This window comes from Mchenga conophoros, linkage group LG9 (genome assembly GCF_057382185.1).
Source record: "Mchenga conophoros isolate Kocher_MC1m ecotype Shallow Benthic linkage group LG9, M_conophoros_male_GT1.1, whole genome shotgun sequence".
Classification (NCBI taxonomy): domain Eukaryota; kingdom Metazoa; phylum Chordata; class Actinopteri; order Cichliformes; family Cichlidae; genus Mchenga; species Mchenga conophoros.
In genome coordinates, this window is record NC_140534.1 from 18,571,748 (window position 1) to 18,590,110 (window position 18,363).

An 18,363-nucleotide genomic window follows, 5' to 3' on the forward strand; every position below is an offset into this window, starting at 1 on the left:
CTCATTACAAATGTTATTTTATTGACAGTATCACCTGTGTAATTGTCCTTTTACAATAAAACACTAAATCTTACACATGCATTTACTGTATATCTCATTTATCTGCTATGCAGAAGAGCTTTCTTTTAGTAACCTTAGTGTTTGACCTGATTGGTTTTAATCTGGCGTTAAATTGTAAAATGTTTCCCATAGCAAGTTTTCCACTTGATGACCTGCTGTAGTTTGGAACTTTCCATAATCCGAGGCCTATACTAAATACAAAATCTGCCTTTAGTAAAGTAAAATTAAACTTTTTATGAAGCATTAGGTAAATACTCTTGACAGCATGCTACTTGTAAAATATAACATACAAACTTCATTATTTTCTTTATCCTGTACAGAATGTAAATCTTTCCATCCACCTGTTTTTAAAGCCTCACTACAGATTTTCAGTTTCATTAAGATTTGGAGTTTTCCTGGCCATGAATCCAAACTCTGATCTTGTGCAATTAAGTTATTGCTTTGTCTTGAGACATGTTGCTCAATCATGCTGGAAAATTCACAAATTGTCACCAAAGTACTTGGAAGAAGTTGGTTTTAGTATAGTCGGCCATTAAAAAGAGGGTGGACGAGGAGAAACATCTTTTTTCCATTTTCTCTGTTTACAGTACTTTGCTGTTCCTGCATAGTCATACCTTAATTATTGCACACTGGCTTTTTATTTCTTTCATGTTTATTTGTTCTGGAGTTTTTGGTTTTTTTTAGCATTTCCACATTTTTCCAGCCCTATTCCTGTCCCATCATGCTCCCGCTGATCATTGAGTGATCACGTTAACACATATGTAATTACGTCTGCTAACAGGTGGTTCTCAGGAGAAACAAGCCTACAATCCAGGCAGGAGCAGATTCAAACAAGACGACACCAAAACCATACTCATAATTTTCTCTTCAGCAGGAATGTAAGAGATTCTCAGAATTCAGACACCTGGTTCACCACCACTTTTTTTGTAAAAACAAAAAGGTTTTATTTCAATATTCGGCTGAGTGATTTACACGAGGGAAACTGTACAAATAAGAGACTTGTAGAGAGAATGGGGCAATTTCTTCATTCCTTTTATGTACATGTTCAGCAGCTCAAACAGGTGTCATCACTGCAGGTCATCGTCATCAAACAGATCCTCAAAATCTGCAAAAAGAAACAGGAGAACAAAGACAAGGAAAGAATTACAGAGTTTAAATCTACTTTATATATTGATCACAATTCATGCTGCTCTGTAGATACTTAAGAATTTTTTTTTTAATGCACCACCAACACAACACATACGTAAATAAATAATTATCTTATACCCCAGTGACGCAGACCTACACACTGGTTGGTGACTGCCTGGCAAACACTGGTTGTTAAGAAAAAAAAAAATAGGTATTCACCAACAAGTTGATGAGCAGTTCCACAGAAGATGCTGACATATCTGCAAACACTTGCCAATTACCCACTAAGCAGTAATTGATCTGTGAGTGTGAGCAAAAAGTCTGAGTTCAAAGCAAAATTTATGTCTTCTGAAAAGAGTCGATTTCACTGACTGCTCTCTAGGTCTGTGTAACTGTGGCCTTAAAAAGACAAGGAAAACTCTTATTTACATATCTGTTCACACAACGAGGTAATAAAGTTATATGACTGGTCTGAGCATCACAGGTGGAAACATTTAATTTTTCGTGATTTCTATTTTATTATCTTGGGACATGAGTGTTGGGTAGATGGAAACCACTTAAATATACTTGGAACCCCAGAAGGAAGAGGAACAAATAATCGGCCAATGGATTGTTTTATTAATTAATGACATAATGGAAAAAAACAAAAAAAACAAGTTAATGACAAAATTTGTTAGTTGCAACCCTAGAGGTTAAAAATAAATAACAATACTACTAAAAAGCCAGTATTTTCACATCTGGAGAACGCATGGTATCTAAACCACTACAGATGACTTCATTAGAAGACATTATGAGGTTCTTCTGAGACTTTTCCCCCACTTTGACAAAACTCTAACAGGCCAGTTAGCAAACTTAACAGTCTGACTGGTGTGAAAATTACTCATCACCAGAGGATCTAACTGGCTCTGACAGCTCGATATTAAAAGGTTAAAATAGCACACAAGTGATTTCTCATCCAGGGTCAATAACTGGACTTTTAACAAGACATTTAGGGAACAAAACGAGGCAGTATGTTCGCTCTAGTGTTGCCATGTGCCACTACTACTGGCCAGAAGGAGAAAGTCACCAGAAACTTATCAAGTGAATGGGGGACTGTCTATTAATATCAGTTACATTCCCTCTAATCAAGGTGGAACTTTCCTAAAACTGCCTTAGATGTGACACTATTTTACACATACATTAAGATGCAAATGCACAAATTTGAACCTGCTTACATAAGCATGAATCAAGCATTTCTTCCTTAAGTGATGAATTTTCAGTTATGACAATTATGACCATTATCCGTCTCTCTCAGTGCTCATACTGCCGCATACTAACTGCTCTTGGATGCAAAGCTGTGAGGTTTTGTTTGGTGTAAACTAGGGATGGACCGATCCGATATTACGTATCGGTCCGATACTGACCTAAATTACTGGATCGGATATCGGAGAGAAATAAAAAATGTAATCCGATCCATTAAATATCACACATAACTCAGCTCATCACCTTAGCACATCGGACCAGTATGCGTTACTTGATAGAGCGGCTGTGGCGTGCGACACCTGTCGGCGGTCTGGTTGAGCATTTGGAGCCTCGCTACCAAACCGGCATTTCATCTCTGAGAAAGTTATTCCCGCGAGAAGTAAAGCAAATGTGTAAGTTCATCTCTGAATGTTTGTAAAGCATTCCCACGTTAAGTTTAACAACCGATATATGGAGCAACTGCCTCTTCTCTCTCCCTCCCTCCCTCTCCTGCTGCTACTTCAATCATGAAACTGATCAATGATCAGCTGATCGGCTTTTCTGTTGCGACTCCCGTCTCTCTTCTTTGTTTTTGGCCCACTTTGCACTAGAGAGAGAAAGCCAGCGGCTAAACAACAGCAGCACGTTTAAGCTTGATAAGCTGTTGTTAGAACTTATTTAATATTACTTTCTACACCAGAATCCTTTTCTACGAATCTGACGGCTGGTAACTGTGCAGGGGCGGATCTAGCAAAGTTTTGCCAGGGGGCCAGGTGGGGCATTAACAGGAAAGGGGGGCACAAAGACATACTTTTCTTTCTTATTCTCATTTAAAATGTCTAGCTTTTAATAAATAATTGTCTGAATCTTACACCCAAAGCTTTAATCTTATGTAAAATGTACTTGTACTGTGTACTATTTAATTATTGTAGAAAAATAATTTGTTTCTGTGCATATTTATTTATTTATTTTACACGTGCATTAATCAATGCAATCAACTTTAATTTAAGCATCACGAGGCAGAGGGTGGTTCCCTATTTTTGTTTTGCTTTGAGTTGGCAACCCTATTAGTTAGGTTGTTTAATATTTCTTCTAAGTACTCTTTAAAATACCAGAATAGGGAGGATGGTGTAGGGTTCAAGTTTATTAGCTCAGTATTGATGAACTATGAAATATTTTGGGTGCAGCGTATTTTTTTTGCATACAGGTTTAACAGAATAGCTTTAGTGTTTTTTTTTCTTGAGTATGAACTTATACAAAATGCAGCAAGATATTAAAAAAACAGTTTTGTTGAATAAAACATACACTATATCAGATTCATATCGGTATTGGCAGATATCCAAATTTATGATATCGGCATCGGACATAAAAAAAAGTGGTATCGTGTTATCTCTAGTCTAAACTGCACTCTGACCTTCCAAGTTTTTAAGAAATCTGCACCAACATAGTGAGACAGAAAATACCGATACAACTGTGCAACCACTTATGCCGGTCATATGTAAGAAGGTTTGCAGACTAAATTTAATTTGTCAAAATATCCAAAGGGTGGCTATGATTTGCAACAGCAGGCTTGAGAAACTGTTTGACGAAGTGAACATTCTTCAGTCTTCAGTAATGAGGGACAGTTTGCCCTCGGCTACCTGTAATGACTTTCAGTGGTGTAAAAATATGGCATAAAAGCCAAAGCTTCCTTGACACACCTCACTTTCACAATCTGTCTTCAAAAGAAAAAAAAAATCTCATGTTTCACACTGTTGCATTGACCTTATACCACACTTACAGAGCCCTGTCTCTGAAATAAACCAGCAGTTCTGCATGGTCATCCAGCTTCTATAAACAGATAGAGCCAGTATTCACTGACCATAAGAGTAAAGTGAAATCTCCAGAACAATGGCCTCATTTTTAATTAGCATGATGCGACTTGGCTCGATTTGACTCGGATATTAGGGTTTTCCATATTGGGGACAATACCTGGTACCAGGTAGAGCAGGGCAATAGGACCAAAAATATTTATCACGATATACATTTGAAAATTTGCGATAACAATATAACTGACGGTATAATTGACACTAAACAAAATACTTTACAACTCCAGCAAAGTCGTACTAAAACATTTGACAGATTTTCGAGCGCCGTGTATGACATAAAATCATTTCGAGGTCAGTAAACACAACCAGAGTTCATACATAAGGCACACAGGATTATAAGGGGCACTGTTGATTTTCAGAAAAATCAAAGGATTGATTTTAAGTGTGCTGTATTTTCAAAAAACACGGTAATAACGACGGCCCGCTAGCATGCTCTACCAAAAATAGTGCTTTGTTGTGTATCTGACGGACAAAAGCTAAACCAGTTCCACATCACTGAAGTTGCAGCATTTTTACAAACCAATTCTGGTTCATCTGTTTCATTCAACGATCCGCTTTCGCCCTTCTCATTCTCCGTTGCCGCCTTGCTTTTTCTGCAATGTGCGTATGAAAACAAAGGCACTGTGCATGCGCGTTTTACCCATATTATTGTTGCCCAACATTATAACGGTATTACCATGAACGGTATGATATGGCCCAGTCCTAGTACCAGGTACTTTTTAATACCCAGTAGGCAGGGATTCCAAGCAGACTGAGCTAAACCAAAAATGTGACGTCAACAAACTGCATGCTACTGATTAGCCAGGGAGTGATATCACTGATTCAGTCATGTCAGTGACTCATTCACAAAAATTAAATTCAATATCCCTGGCAACAAGGAACGGTTACACACAGAGCAACACCATGGCCCAGTGACGAGGTGCAGAGACTTACAGTCAGTTTAGCACCAGAGATAACATTAACTTGATATCCTCTGTTGTTGTTGTTGTTGTTGTTGTTGTTGTGTTTGTGTCACGTACAAATTACATCACAGGACTTTTGAGCTACATTGCTATAATGACTTCACCCACACTGAGATGGTACCCAAATTTAATGGAAAACATCCGAAACTGACTAGAGTCAAATCAAGTCAAGCCAAACAAAGTAGGTTATAGTGAAAAAGAGGCAAAAGAGTCAACTACAACTACCTGAAAAGAGGTTCTGGCTCCAAACCAAACTTTTATGTCAAAGTGTGAACAGCAAGTTATAGCGGAGCTTAAAGGTGTTAATGCTGCAATGGGCTTCAAAATACAACGACTAAGGCCTCTATTACATATGCATAAGACGTAACATAACTGCACTCACCCTGTCACGTTTAAATGTGATCTGGGGACCTTTGCCTTCTTCAAGTCAGCACAACCCCTTCTTTAATTACAGGAAAAAACTAACAACTTTAAAAAAAGAGCTTTAAAATATGATGATATCTATAGTTTTACAATACCCTTAAGTACAGAGCTTATTAGGTAGAGGGGAACCAGTTCTAGCAGTGTTAACGACCCAGGTGATGAGTGCCGATGTGTGTGTGCAGCTGACTGGCGAGGTGTCCCGCTGAGTTTCGGTCTGACAGCAGCTATAAACTCATTTTACCATCCTCTTTCTCTCTCATTTCCCTCACGCTCTCTTTTTAACAATCAGCTCTTTTCTATCTAGGTCATGTGCTGCTGAGCCAAAAATTGTTCCACCGGCAGCCAGCACAAAACAGATTTGCTCGGTGTTTTATAGTGTGTCTTCTGCGTCTGTGTTTGCACATAAACTGGTGTTTACAGGGGAACAATGGGATTGCTGAGGGTTAATGTGAGAAGATAACGTGGTTAAAGGAAGAAAATGGGTAACAGGTTTAAGGCTTTCTCAGCCACAGCCTTTCAAATTACTGAAATAATATACTGGAACATATAGGGTTTATTTCACGTCTTTGAAAGTTTATTTGCTGACTTTTTATGTTTGTTTGAGTTGTTCATATTTACACCTTAAGTTACACTTTTAATGTATTTTAAACTTTAAATGAAGGTTTTGGAAAGGCAAAACGTCTGCTTGTCCTATTAGAAATCTAGATGTTTACCAGTTTTCTGTTATTGCCTTGAACATTAAAGAACCTTCCTCTCTGCATGCAAACACAATCTTGCTTAAACTAGGCAAATTTACAAACTGGGGACTCTTAAATGGGTTTTTACTTGTTAACATCACACGTTTTTCTATTAGATGTGATCAATAAACAGAGAAAGGAGCATGCCGTTGCTTATTTTTGGAATGTTATACCATGTGTTTTAATCACATTTGTTTGCCTCATGAGACAAATTAAGGAATCGTAGCTTAGCCGTGCCATATGAAAACAAGATTTATGTTTAATTCCAGCTCGACTCTGTAAGCCCTAACCTCATTAAATTGAATCAGTGAAGTAAATTTAATCCTCATCAAATTTAATAATTTGGGAAGAGATGCAGAAACCTATCCCTTACCATTAAAGAAATCGGAGTGCACAGCTTTTTCATTAGCTGCCAGGTCCATGAGCAGACCGCTGCTGCCTCCTGCCTGCAAACACACAACAGTGCAACCAGTCATACCACATGAGAAAGATCTACATGTACACAAACTGCTACACTTACTGCATCACAGCAGTGTATGCTATGGAAATTTCCTCCAAAATCCACAGGTTAAAAGTTCAGGTCTTAGAATTTCAACTTACCAACTCAAACTTCTGAGAAATAAACTCAAAATTGAGAAAATAACTTGAAACTTCAGTTATTAAGTTGAAATTCTGAGATAATAACCTGAAAATTTGAATGTTGCAAATGGATGGGATTTTTTTCTTCCAAGTGAAAACAAAAGCAATTAACATTAACAATTTAGCCAGAGCTTACTTAGAGCTTTTAACTAATATCCAGCACAAAGATTTAATGTTACACAACAAAAAAATAAACACTCAATTATATTTAAAACTAAAGATAACAGGCCCAATATAAAGTGAGATAAGACAAATCTTATCTATGCCAAAGTTGTAAAATACCCTTGTTATAGCAATTAAAACTAATTAAAAACAACAACAATAATATTTTAGGACTGAAGTCTCAGCTGTCAGAGGCGGTTTATACCCAGCACAGATCACCAGACAGTCTCACTCTTACGTTAGTTTAAAATCTCCAGTTAACCTAACACACATGTCTTTAGGATGTGGGAGGAAGTTGGAATAACAAGAGAGAAACTCTCCATTTAAAAAAACAAAACATATGAAAGCTGGAGCCTATCCCAGCAATCGTAGGGTGAGAGACGGGGTACACCATGGGCAGGCTGACAGTCAATAGCAGGGCTAACACATAGAAAAAGATAACTTCCTACTGACACTAATGGGCAATTTAGAATCATCAGTTAACCTAACCCCATTAACTATATGTCTGTGGACGGTGGGGGAAGCCGGAGTACCCGGGAAAGCCCACTCAAACACGGGGTTAACATGAAAACTCCACACAGAAAGATGGTGAACTCAAAATCAGACTTCTTGCTGAGGCAACAGCATAGACATGCACGCATTTAACGGGATGAGCTGAGGTGTTTCTATCAAGAACACTGAATAACCCAAAATGTAACGTATTAACGCAGTTAAATGTAAAAAAAAAAAAAACAACAACCCCAAAACAAAAACAAAAAACAAACAAGCTAGGCGATTATATTCATCGCTTCCGTTTCATGTCATTTTAAACATATGGAGCTAGTTAGCGTTAGCACATCTAGACGCCATTTAATTTAAAGCTCTAAATCTGAGAACCTACCTCGTCCAGGTCCACATAGGGACCAGCTCCTTCAGGAAACATTTCATCCACTGCAGGCTTCATGTTATTCTAAAAGCAGTTCCGCCGCAATTAGGTCAAACGGTGCGTTTGCGTTAGCAGTTATCGAGGCTTAAGTGGTGGTAAACAAAACAACCGTGTGCAACACTAATTCATGCCCGGTTTTCGCTGCTGACTTGCCGCTTTCGGTCCGCCCTCAGAAAAATATGGGTGATTATAATATTCCTCAATATGACCACGCGCAAAGCACGTTAAATCATTTCTAATAAATTAATAGATCAAATTAAAGTTCAAGTCTTTAAAGTTAAAACGGTAAGTGCGGTTTGCTCCATTTAAGTCCTGTTTTGACAGCCTGCAAAATATACTATAAATAGTGATCGCAAATTTTGAGTCTTTTTGTAAGCCTCTTGTTAAAGCAAAAATGGCAACAACAATAATAACAAATAAATAGATAATAACAATAATAATAATAATAATAATAATAATAATAGCAATAGTATAGAGAAAATACTAGATCTCTAAAGACTAAAAGAAATCTCAGACTCCATTACATATTTGAAGAATGGTTTGTTTATTTATTTGTGGCACTTTATATGACATTAAGAGGGCTATTTATGTCTAATTCTATTGTATATATGTGACTAAGCTACTAAAAAAAATCTGTGTTCCTTTTCACATCCCCCTTTTGTTTCATATTTATAATAATTTCCTTATTTCCCTTTAATAAACCCTCATGATAACATTTTTTTTTTCATGTCATGCTCTTGTTACTTTTTCTCTCTTTTGGGTCTAGCTCCTCTCTTAGTGTTCATGTCCTGCATTGGTCTCATATCCTAGAGTGTCTCCTATGGGCTGGTGGGCGAAGAAGGCCCGGGCCATCTCATTGATGTAGTTGTAGGCACCGATGGATCTGAAGTACTCAATGTAGTTCCAGAAGTCAGAGGTGGTGTACGGCCAGTAGGGAACAGCTGGTGGTTCATCATAAGGCACTGAAAGACACATGGCATGTCAGAAAGGACAGGGTACATACAGTCTCAAACAGATGCTGTTACAGACCATAAAGTATCATGTTAGGGATTTACTGATGATATTTTGTAGTAAATATAGTTTTTGGTAGTAGTTCATATTCACACATTCAGAAAAGCACCAGGTGTTTTTAACTCCTGATATATCACAGGCACCGTTTCCCACATATGAAAGTGAAAAGAGAGGCAATGGCTATTTATTTTTCACAGAGAACAAAGTGAACCACAACGCTGCACAGGCATTGCCTTTGTTGACTTATTTAACATATTCTATGGAAAATGTGGTTCTTACAATGCTTTCATTTCCACCAGGTATTTAGATCAGCAAAGGGTTTTGTTGCTGTCCCAACTCAATCACAGAACAATGGTATTGTATTAGGTAATCCTAAGTGTAAAAGCTTTATTTTGACAGCTAAACACTGGCAAATCATAACAACAATAGTTGCCTCATATTTTAAAGTAAAAAAACAACAAAAAACCCTGCAACAATAGAGCAAAACCCCCAACAATCAGATGACCCCCTCTGAGCAAAAATAACAGGTGATAGTGGGAAGGGAGAACTGGTGTTTACCACTCTCAGAGAGATACAACCAACATTATAGCTCATTAGAAACATCTTTATTGCATTTAAAATCATATATTTGCTCTTGCTGCTAAATGCAAACGTTAATTCAGGTGTCCAGGTAGAAGCCTGTTTAAAATGAAAATTGAATGTTAGTTTGTAGAATAAATTCCTACAAGTCATGAGTTGAAGAGATTATTATAAAAAAAAAATGTGCATGTCATATCAACGCTCCTTTTAAAGGCTAAAAAGACCAAATTATTAACTAATATGATTTGTCTCTAGTATTTCTCTCTAAATAAATACCTGATCTATGCATCCTGATTTTTTTTAGCATTAAAAGTGTTCTAGTTTATTAAAGTTGCTTTAAGATTCCATTTGAAGACTGTTACCACCCCATCCACCCATTTATAAGCAAGGCTTATATCACTGTGGAGAAATTCTTTTCCTTGGTAGGGTCACAAGAGTCTCAGAGGTCACTCACCGCTGTTGGAGCCTACATGTGAGAAAATAATTACTTAGCATCTGTCATGTGAGTCAGTATTTAAGGACAAGCATAGCTGACGCGCCCTTTCTCCTTTGTATTCTTGTATTCCAACAACAGTGTGTGGGGAGGAAATTCAAATATACATGAATGGCTTTCCTTTGTGCGAATGCTCCCTGTTGACATAGTTGCTTTGAGTCGAGCTCAGTGCTATAAAAGGCTGTGGAAAAAAACTGAATGTCTTCAAATAACCCTCATGATGAACCTGGTGTTGAGTCCACATGACTCATTTGACCAAAAGACATTGACTAATTTATGGATGCTTCCCAATATTTATTTGAAATAAAAAAAATGTAGCAGTTCATTTTCCTATTTGTAAACATTATATGCCATGTACTTGTAATGTTATCTACAGAAGAGTTGTGAAAAGTTATAGAAAACTTTTGATGCAGATATAATAATAATAATAATAATAATAATAATAATAATAATAATAATAATAATGATAGGACATATATTTCAAAGAGAATGCAGGGTTTGATTCACCGGCCGCATTTGGCTACTTCTGATGTACAGCATGTATGCAAAGTTCATTGAGCTTTTTTATATGTCTGAAGACGTCTAAAAGAAGTTTGAAAAGTTACCTCCTTCTGGGATGATCCTGGCCTCTGCAATGAGGAGATGGAGAAGGAAGGGGGGAAGGGAGAGAGGGAGAAGGGGGGGAAAAGTTAACATTTCAGGCATTCCTTGAGCACAAAGATGGGATTCAGGTCTGGAAAAGAGAGCTTTTTCCTAGGGGACTACAAATACCTGCTGCCTCCTCAAATATTATTGTTAACTATTCACACACACACACGCACAAACAGACTAAACCAGAAGGAATTCATCATGGAGACTCAGTCAGAGTCCTCTTTGTACACAAAACAAATCCTCTCCAGCAGCACTGTTACATCACATGATTTCCAGCTATTTTCACCGACATTTCTACATGTACATATATCAAACTTAGTGTTAAAACTTATTAATGTTTGCACTGCATGAATAAACTCAACTTTAGCTACAACACACCAACTCTTGAATTCAAGGGAACATATTTTCTGTGGATTAAAAAAAGAAAAACTCACCACTGAGATGACAGGCAAAGAGGCAGAAGACAATACCGAGCAACACCAGCAGCTTCATGTCGCCCTCCTAAATGAAGAAAATGCACACCAATGCTGTAGTTTGTTTGTTTTTTTATCTATGTTGCAAAAGTGAAATCTCTTAAACATTAAATAAAGTGAATATCTTGATATATATACTAGAAATCTTCTGAAACCAGAATCAAACTCTGCAGCTGTTTACCTGTGAATAGTCTGTGAAGCCGTGCAATGAGATGCTGCTGATCTTCTGCTGGTTCACTGAGGTCTGTGGTGTGAGGGGCTCAGTGAAGGAAGAGGCAGCCGACCTCCAAAAACACACTTAAGCAAACACACACATGCAAGCACATAACCCCGCCAGGCCTTGCCCAGATTATACTGTACCCTGTGTACTCAGAGGGGAGCTGTCCTCATATTTTCACAAATATTTCTCTCAGCTGTGTACACATCGCACCTACTAAAAAAAGAAAAAGAAGAAGTAGTTTGATTTGTTTTGAATTTCAGGCTCATTTATAGCTGTTTAATTTGGGAGGAAAGTAAAAAATTGAACACAATAGCAAGTTGGTCCTTCTGGACCACCACTGTCTATCCTGCTACTGATCGAGTCTAATAGTTAATGCTGTAAAACAGTTTTACTTCTGATAAAGTAGAGCTGAGCTGAATGGCTTTTATTATTTTTAAATGATTATTCTTTGTTTATAGAAATAAACAGACAAGCATTTTTTTGATAAACAGATAAACATTTTACCCCAACAAAACCTACTGCAGCAACTGTAATGTAAACTGAGGTGTAAATTCTGATTAAAACACCCAAACAAAAACTGGGAAAGAGAAAAGGCAGCATGAATGGCCACAAGTGTAAATCTCTCCTGACTCTTTTAGTAGAGCAGTAACATTTGGTTCCCCATAATAAATATTTAGTTCCCTGTATAAATAGTCAATGAACTGGTAATCTGCAAACATTTTTTTTTTTTTTTTTAGTCACATTTTTAAGGATGAAGCCAAATATTTGCTGGATCCACATTCTTAAACCTGACAAATAAAATTGTCACCATTAAAATTAAATGGCATCCTCACAGCCCCACAAGCTACGCGTCTGGTGCCTTCTTCACTAATCCAGACACAATTCTCAGTCCATGTCTCAGCTGCCAGTTCAGAGTTGGCTAGTTCTGGTTGCCACTCAATCCCAGGACTGACACAGAGAAACAGGCAGGCATTCACATGCACATTCATTTATAATGTCTTTAAAGCAACATCTTTGTGATGTTTTCATGCCACAAAGAAACCCCTGCATCACTGTGCTGCAAGAATAATCTGTCGACTATATAAAAGTGATACTTCCCCCCTTTATATAAATCATGTCAGCGGTAACCCTTAAAATCTAAAAATTTATTGAAAATACTGCATTTCCCCAATCAGAGTGAATCAGAATAGAATGTTCAATATATTAATGATGGTTGTAAAGAGTAACTGTAATATACACAGAACCTTTTTTTCATCACCAAGGAAAATGATCCACTCTAGTGTCAATATGCAAACATGAAGTTCAGAGAGTAATGTACATCATGATATCATCTTTCTAGCATCTCCTCTATCTTTTTTTCCTCAGTGTTGTAGTTATTTGCCTTTTAGGCACTTTTTCATGTTCTTGTCTTTGTTTTACCTGTTCCTCAACTTTCTCTACAGGGAGTGCAGAATTATTAGGCAAATGAGTATTTTGTCCACATCATCCTCTTCATGCATGTTGTCTTACTCCAAGCTGTATAGGCTCGAAAGCCTACTACCAATTAAGCATATTAGGTGATGTGCATCTCTGTAATGAGAAGGGGTGTGGTCTAATGACATCAACACCCTATATCAGGTGTGCATAATTATTAGGCAACGTCCTTTCCTTTGGCAAAATGGGTCAAAAGAAGGACTTGACAGGCTCAGAAAAGTCAAAAATAGTGAGATATCTTGCAGAGGGATGCAGCAGTCTCAAAATTGCAAAGCTTCTGAAGCGTGATCATCGAACAATCAAGCGTTTCATTCAAAATAGTCAATAGGGTCGCAAGAAGCGTGTGGAAAAACCAAGGTGCAAAATAACTGCCCATGAACTGAGAAAAGTCAAGCGTGCAGCTGCCAAGATGCCACTTGCCACCAGTTTGGCCATATTTCAGAGCTGCAACATCACTGGAGTGCCCAAAAGCACAAGGTGTGCAATACTCAGAGACATGGCCAAGGTAAGAAAGGCTGAAAGACGACCACCACTGAACAAGACACACAAGCTGAAACGTCAAGACTGGGCCAAGAAATATCTCAAGACTGGTTTTTCTAAGGTTTTATGGACTGATGAAATGAGAGTGAGTCTTGATGGGCCAGATGGATGGGCCCGTGGCTGGATTGGTAAAGGGCAGAGAGCTCCAGTCCGACTCAGACGCCAGCAAGGTGGAGGTGGAGTACTGGTTTGGGCTGGTATCATCAAAGATGAGCTTGTGGGGCCTTTTCGGGTTGAGGATGGAGTCAAGCTCAACTCCCAGTCCTACTGCCAGTTTCTGGAAGACACCTTCTTCAAGCAGTGGTACAGGAAGACGTCTGCATCCTTCAAGAAAAACATGATTTCCATGCAGGACAATGCTCCATCACACGCGTCCAAGTACTCCACAGCGTGGCTGGCAAGAAAGGGTATAAAAGAAGAAAAACTAATGACATGGCCACCTTGTTCACCTGATCTGAACCCCATTGAGAACCTGTGGTCCATCATCAAATGTGAGATTTACAAGCAGGGAAAACAGTACACCTCTCTGAACAGTGTCTGGGAGGCTGTGGTTGCTGCTGCACGCAATGTTGATGGTGAACAGATCAAAACACTGACAGAATCCATGGATGGCAGGCTTTTGAGTGTCCTTGCAAAGAAAGGTGGCTATATTGGTCGCTGATTTGTTTTTGTTTTGTTTTTGAATGTCAGAAATGTATATTTGTGAATGTGGAGATGTTATATTGGTGTCACTGGTAAAAATAAATAATTGAAATGGGTATATATTTGTTTTTTGTTAAGTTGCCTAATAATTATGCACAGTAATAGTCACCTGCACACACAGATATCCCCCTAAAATAGCTAAAACTAAAAACAAACTAAAAACTACTTCCAAAAACATTCAGCTTTGATATTAATGAGTTTTTTGGGTTCATTGAGAACATGGTTGTTGTTCAATAATAAAATTATTCCTCAAAAATACAACTTGCCTAATAATTCTGCACTCCCTGTATATTTGAGTTGTGTGTGTGTGTGTGTGTGTGTGTGTGTGTGTGTGTGTGTATATATATATGTGTGTGTGTGTGTATGTGTGTATATATATATATATATGTGTGTGTGTGTGTATATATATATATATGTGTGTGTGTGTGTATATATATATATATGTGTGTGTGTGTGTATATATATATATATATATATATATATATATATATATATATATATATAAATAAATAAATAATTTTTTTCTTGGAGTAATTAATAGATAATGGGTTACCTAACTCCTTTGTACAATTTTAACACTTTAACTTAGTGATCATTTTATTTAGAATTTACATGTCTTTTCAAAAGGCAGCAACAATTAAAAACAGATATATTGAAGTGGGATGAGTTCATAAGAGAGGAATAACTGAACGTGTCTATTGGTTATTATTTATCCTTGCAGTTCTGATCTGTGTGTGTCATCCTGAAAATGTCGATTCCTTCATCAATTAGCAGCTGTTTGGCGTAATGCACAGTCTCTGGAGGCAGATAGGGCGACCGGGCAAGAATCCAGCTGTAGTTGAAATGAAATATGCGAAGGATGTCTGTGCAGGAGTACACGACAGACAAGCTGGTGTAGTCAGTAGTCAGAACCCAGTATGGCACATATGGAGTGACTGAGAACAAAGAGGAAAAAAATGTATAAAAAACAAACATTTTTCCAAAGGAGAATCTCTATATTGATTTTCTGAATAAAACTGATCCAACTTAAATGTGTAATATTATGGAGCCTGACAAATATATGATTTTTAGTGACTTAAAAATCTGCTTTTGGTTTTCTTTTTCTCCGACAAATGAAACAAACAGATTTTGTGTAGTTTTTTTTTATTGAACTATTTATGCTTTGCCTCTGCTCTGATCTGCTGGTTGATTTATTTGTGGCTTTCGAGTTTGTTTCAAACAGGGACATAGCATGGTGGAAGAAACAAGCAACATCAACATTCATAGCAAGTCCCAAGGGTGTTTCTTTTATTGGCTAAAATGCTAATACTGATAGATCAGCAAATATGTAATATGAGTTGATAAAATCAGCCCACTGATAAATTAGTCAAGGTAATTACAAAATTAAAACATCATGATGATACAACAGGTTCAATAAATAAGACCGGCTACAGCCATGACATTAAAACTGTACAGTATCACAGTGCTTTAAGGCAAATGCTTGTATCAGCATGTCAGTATACTCACAATCTCACACTATATTGTCATCAACTAAAGTATTGGACAGCTCCAAATTATAGCCAACAGAAGGTGTTTGAGTGAAAAAATACAAATGTCAAGATGTAATTTCAAAGGACCACCAGACTTCGTACAATTTGATCTCAGTAAAGCAGGAATACTGCAACGTTTCATCAAATAGTTGATAAAATAAGGATAATAAGTACTTACAATATGAGAAACTGACTCCCAGTTTGGCCGGTTCTCGTGGGTCTGAAACTACACCTGTCCCTTCTGCATGCCTCTTCTTATCTTTGCTGAAATGAAAAAATATGTCAACAAAGATTTCAAACAGACTAACTATTAATTCAACTAATTATAAAATCTGCTGCTGGAGGCGTGGCAGACAGAAAGACAGAATCCCTCATGTAGGTAAACTCCACCTCGGGTGTGCCGGCAATCAGCTTTAGGTCAGTTGTCCATGGTCAGTGTCAGCTTTATTACTTTTTGCTCATCATACAATACACACCCTGAAGGAGTCTAAAAAAACTCACAAAAAAATCAAATCACCCATCATCATGGCTTGGACCAAGGTGTGCTTTGAGCTACTGCTGTAAGCCCTTTGATTTGAACATAGATGTATCTTCCTAACCACGCTAGAAACTGAGACAGACTCACTATTCGTGGAATCTTTTGCTTTTAACATCCTGGTCATAATACCTATAACCAGATGGCAGTTGCCTATCCCCTGGAATGTTTGACTCTTAGACCTTATCACCTTTGTTTTACTTGTTTGATGTTTCACATGCCTTTTGCCTATGTTTAACACTCACTTGTGCATTGATGTAAATAGCATTCCTTTTCAGGGTTGGCTTACCTATTCATCACTTGTCACTTAAAGCCGATGGTTAACTGTTTGTCATTCCAGGCTCTGGATGTAATCTCTGAAAGTAATCCTCAAATTTATATTGTATTCTGTCATCTGTGAGTCGCCAATATACTGTGCTCCTATTGGTTGTCTTTTTCATTACTTGCATCAAAGTTGGGAGAAGTTTGTCACTGTGGCAACATGGCAAACTAAAACGGCAAAAGTCCTGTGCAACGTTAATTCAAACAAGAATCTTTTTTCAAATAAGAGGAGTTGCCCATTGCTGACCATAACAAAGGATTTAGATTTAAAGCACTTTTACGCTGTTTACTTTCTTGAATCTGGGACTATATACAGACATATTTCATACATAGAGAAGAACATGATTTTTGGTACAATGAGTTTTGAAACAAAGCATTCTTTCTGATTCTTTACACAGACAACAGTTTTTATGCCAGAAACAGTAGAATTATTTTTGTCTCCAGCATCATATCAACCATACAAATGAGAGTGATATCTTTTCAGTGGTATCAATATTCCTTCAAAAGAGTATATGCTAAAAGAAAAATGGAAGTTGCAGAGAAATGTGGTGTCAAGCGAACCAACAATAAGAATCCTTTGCTATAGTACTTACTAGATCTGCGAGGTCAGCAGCTGGATGGTCCCATCTCTCCTAATGGAGTAGTTTATCTCAATGCACTTTCCTCTTGCAAAGGGAGCAGGCAGCTTCTCAATCTCATACCATTTACCCAGGTACTGTAACAACCATAGGCAAGTCATTAGATCTGTGCAACTCTTTGTTTAATAATTATAATTATTTCATTTGTATATCATTAAATAAAACACAGTTAGAAAATGCTTCACAGTTTGCATAAAATCACACATTGAAGATAGGTGTACATATTCAAGCACACAAAAAACACGGTCAGACATGTGGTCTTACACTCATTCTTGCATACGCACTCACATAAATACATATTAGAAGAACAAAAGCCAAAAATATTGGGAATAAATTTGAGGAAATGCTAACCTATAGAAATTAATTTTCAGAAGGCTAAGGCTGACCCAATGTTTAGAATTGCAATAGCCTCTAGATTTAAAAGAAGAGGGTGTGTGAGAGGGTGTAAAAGAGCCCAATCAGATGATCAGAGAGGACGACTGTAGTTATAAGGTCCCAGTAGCTCAGCTATATATATATATATTTAGGAGCCTTTATATTTAGGAGGTCTTTATATGTAAATTTTTTTTAATGGATTTCACTGAAAGGCGGAGAAGGAAAGCCATTATAGGAGTGTATGCCTTAGTTTGTACTCACCTGCTGAAGGTTAAAGTTGGGCTGCACCTTCGGAGTAGGACAGGGACCCCAGTGATAAGTCTGAGCTGATAGCAGAGGGAGCATCAGAAGGAGAAAGCACACACCAGACATTGTTCCTTCAGGAGATTAGGGTAGAAGTTACATTAGACGAGAGCTATTGCAGGAGTGTATATTTTCAGTAGCAATAATGCAAGAGCTGCATTAATAATATACTTAGAATTTCAGTAAAAAGATACACTATGGGTATTAAAACATAAATCTTTATGCTCAAGATGTTTGTTGTATTTCCATTTTATTAAAGTTATTAAAGCGTTCTTACCTGAGCTCTGTACAGATGTCAGGTGGAAGTTAGAGGCTGAGCTCTCGGTCACTGTCTGAGCTCTCCAGACAAACACAGGTCAGCCTTCGCATTACGTCACTCGGACAGCATAAGGACA

General features: G+C 37.5%; 3 protein-coding genes across 3 annotated transcripts; all 3 read right to left on the reverse strand.

The window, feature by feature from the left end:
* Positions 1-979: 979 nt before the first annotated feature.
* cops9 (COP9 signalosome subunit 9) lies at positions 980-8,267 on the reverse strand. The gene is made up of 3 exons (XM_085286755.1): positions 8,081-8,267; positions 6,773-6,845; positions 980-1,165 (listed from the first exon to the last, which is right to left on the reverse strand). The coding sequence occupies exons 1-3, from the start codon at positions 8,141-8,143 to the stop codon at positions 1,128-1,130; spliced, it is 174 nt and encodes a 57-aa protein (XP_085142881.1). The 5' UTR covers positions 8,144-8,267; the 3' UTR covers positions 980-1,127.
* Positions 8,268-8,645: 378 nt separating this feature from the next.
* otos (otospiralin) lies at positions 8,646-14,303 on the reverse strand. The gene is made up of 4 exons (XM_085286756.1): positions 11,514-14,303; positions 11,294-11,360; positions 10,814-10,837; positions 8,646-9,087 (listed from the first exon to the last, which is right to left on the reverse strand). The coding sequence occupies exons 2-4, from the start codon at positions 11,349-11,351 to the stop codon at positions 8,900-8,902; spliced, it is 270 nt and encodes an 89-aa protein (XP_085142882.1). The 5' UTR covers positions 11,352-11,360; positions 11,514-14,303; the 3' UTR covers positions 8,646-8,899.
* Positions 14,304-14,799: 496 nt separating this feature from the next.
* LOC146567134 (apolipoprotein D-like) lies at positions 14,800-18,287 on the reverse strand. The gene is made up of 5 exons (XM_085286770.1): positions 18,246-18,287; positions 17,927-18,042; positions 17,246-17,367; positions 15,975-16,060; positions 14,800-15,202 (listed from the first exon to the last, which is right to left on the reverse strand). The coding sequence occupies exons 2-5, from the start codon at positions 18,035-18,037 to the stop codon at positions 14,973-14,975; spliced, it is 549 nt and encodes a 182-aa protein (XP_085142896.1). The 5' UTR covers positions 18,038-18,042; positions 18,246-18,287; the 3' UTR covers positions 14,800-14,972.
* Positions 18,288-18,363: the final 76 nt, after the last annotated feature.